Source organism: Eimeria mitis, genomic scaffold, assembly GCF_000499745.2.
Source record: "Eimeria mitis Houghton genomic scaffold, Emh_scaff733, whole genome shotgun sequence".
NCBI lineage: Eukaryota > Apicomplexa > Conoidasida > Eucoccidiorida > Eimeriidae > Eimeria > Eimeria mitis.
The window spans coordinates 5,916-8,476 of NW_013575356.1; the positions used below are offsets into that span (position 1 = coordinate 5,916).

The 2,561-nt window shown below is 47.0% G+C and overlaps 2 protein-coding genes across 2 annotated transcripts in view; both read left to right on the forward strand.

The window, feature by feature from the left end:
- Positions 1-136: 136 nt before the first annotated feature.
- Positions 137-2,013, forward strand: EMH_0021010 (uncharacterized protein; the record flags this gene model as incomplete). The annotated part of the gene is given in 3 exon segments (XM_013501677.1): positions 137-322; positions 1,660-1,754; positions 1,758-2,013. Coding segments are annotated over 3 exon segments (537 nt in total).
- A 32-nt stretch (positions 2,014-2,045) lies between these two features.
- The window catches only part of EMH_0021030 (kinesin motor domain-containing protein, putative), a gene marked incomplete at both ends in the record, with an annotated part of 8,623 nt that continues 8,107 nt past the window's right edge, over positions 2,046-2,561 (forward strand). The window contains 2 exons of the mRNA XM_013501678.1: positions 2,046-2,099; positions 2,362-2,433. Coding sequence (XP_013357132.1) covers positions 2,046-2,099; positions 2,362-2,433 — 126 coding nt within the window. The remainder of the gene's footprint in view (positions 2,100-2,361; positions 2,434-2,561) is intronic.

Below are 2,561 nucleotides of genomic sequence, written 5' to 3' on the forward strand. Positions count from 1 at the left end.
ATATGCGTGCTGTACCGCGTTGATCCTGCTACGTCTCCTTCTCCTTTTCCTCTTTCTCTTCTAGCACTGCTGCTGCAGCAGCTCTTCTCCTGCTGCTGCTGCTGCTGCTGCTGCTGCTGCTGCTGCTGGTGCTGTGATGGCTTCATCTCTGCCTGAGGTGAGCGGCCGCATCCGCACGTTTGTGCGGGTGCGCCCCCCGCAGGGCGACGAGCTGCAGCACCCCACCGCCGTGCATCTCTCTCCCCCCGCAGCAGCAGCAGCAGCACCACAACCACCAGCAGCAGCAGCAGCAGCAGCAGCAGCAGGAGGATCTCGTATAGAAGTGCAAGACAAATCTCGTCGTCAGCGTTGGTGTTTTGAGGTGGATGGTGTATATGGACCAGCAGCAACACAGAAAGATATATGGGGCCCCATAGAAAGATGTATACAAAGAGTAGTCGATGGATACAGCTGCTCTGTATTTACACACGGGCACACAGGCACAGGAAAAACCTTCACCATGCTGGGCCCAGAGTTTATACAAATTTGTAACCCCTTACTCACCAAGATACACACAAACAACAAGCAAGCGAGGATGCAGCTCGTACAGAAGAGATTACAGGCTGCTACTGAGTAAGCAAACCCTAAACCCTAATAAACCCTAAACCCTAATAGTTAATAGTTAAACACTAAAAGGTAGAGTTTATACAAATTTGTAACCCATTGCTGCAGAAGATACATACTAACAATAAACAGGCGAGGATGCAGCTAGTACAGAAAAGGCTGCAGGCGGCTACTGAGTAAGCAAACCCTAGTAAACCCTAATAAACCCTAAACCCTAAACCCTAATAGCTAAACCCTAAACACTAGTAATTGAATACAAATTTGTAACCCCTTACTCACCAAGATACACACAAACAACAAGCAAGCGAGGATGCAGCTAGTACAGAAGAGATTACAGGCTGCTACTGAGTAAGCAAACCCTAGTAAACCCTAATAAACCCTAAACCCTAATAGTTAATAGATAAACACTAAAAGGTAGAATTCATACAAATTTGTAACCCCTTACTCACCAAGATACATACAAACAACAAGCAAGCGAGGATGCAGCTAGTACAGAAAAGGCTGCAAGCTGCTACAGAATAAACCCTAAACCCTAAACCCTAAAACCCTAAACCCTAAACCCTAAACCCTACTAAACCCTAAACCCTAGGAATTAAACCCTAAACCCTAAACCCTAAACCCTAGANTAAACCCTAAACCCTACTAAACCCTAAACCCTAGGAATTAAACCCTAAACCCTAAACCCTAAACCCTAGATCCTTAGTGATATACCTTATACAAAAAACCACAAATACCTTAAACCCTAAACCCAGGATATAACTTGTAAGAAGAAGACTCACCGCAGCAACACAGGAAACCCTAAACCCTAAACCCTAAACCCTAAACCCTTAATCCTAAACTGTAAACCCTAAACTCTCAGTCTTAAAGCCTCAACTCAGTATGCTAAACCCTAAACCCTAAACCCTAAACCCTAAACTACAAACCCTGGACGGTAAGTTTTATATTTTCAGCAGATACACCAGAGGACTCGCACCATCCTAAACCCTAAACCCTAAACCCTAAACCCTAAACTGTAGATACAGCTAGGGTTTTTGTTTTTTTTGCTTTCTATTGCAGCCGCATCCCCGCCCTCCTCAACTCGGAGACCTGCGGCATCATACCCAGGGCCTGCGAGCGGATCGTTCAGCTGTAAGCAGCAGCAGCAGCAGCAGCANAGCAGCAGCAGCAGCAACAGCAGCAGCAGCAGCAACAGCAACAGCAGCAGCAGCAGCAGCAGCAGCAGTAGAAGCAGTAGTAGAAGCAGCAGTAGCGGCAGCAGCAGCAACAAAAGTAGCAGCATCAGTGACAGTAGAGGCACCAACACTAGAGACAGCATCTGCATTAGCAGCAGCAACAGCAGCAACAGCAGCAGCAGCAGCAGCAGCAGCAGCAGCAGTATATGTTTTGTTTTTTTTTGTTGCTGCAGCGTGAGGAGTCGCTATGGTGAGGGGTCACAGGCGAGGATGTTTGCTTCTTACATTCAAATATATAACGACAAACTCGTAGACCTGCTAGCAGTAAGTCCTAAACACCAGCAGCAGCAGCAGCAGCAGCAGCAGCAGCAGCAGCAGCAGCAGCAGCAGCAGGAGTAACCATAGCAGCAACAGAGACAGCAGCAGATGTAGCAGCAACTGGTGTAGCAGTAACAGCACCAACGGCAGCAGCAAGCAGCAGCTGTAGTAGTAGTACTAGCATCTGCAGCAGCAGCAGCAGCAGCAGCAGCAGCAGCAGCAGCAGCAGCAGCAGATGTATATGTTTGTGGTTGTGTTTGTTGTGAAGGACCCCACGGCCAAGGCGACCCCTCTCAGCATCGTGCGGAGCCCCACCAACCCCACGGCCACCGTCGTACAGGTATTTCAAGGGTTTAGGGTTTAGGGTTTAGGGTTTAGGGTTTAGGGTTTTGGGGGGCTCGGATATATATATATATATATATATATATATATATATATATATATATATATATATATATATATATATAT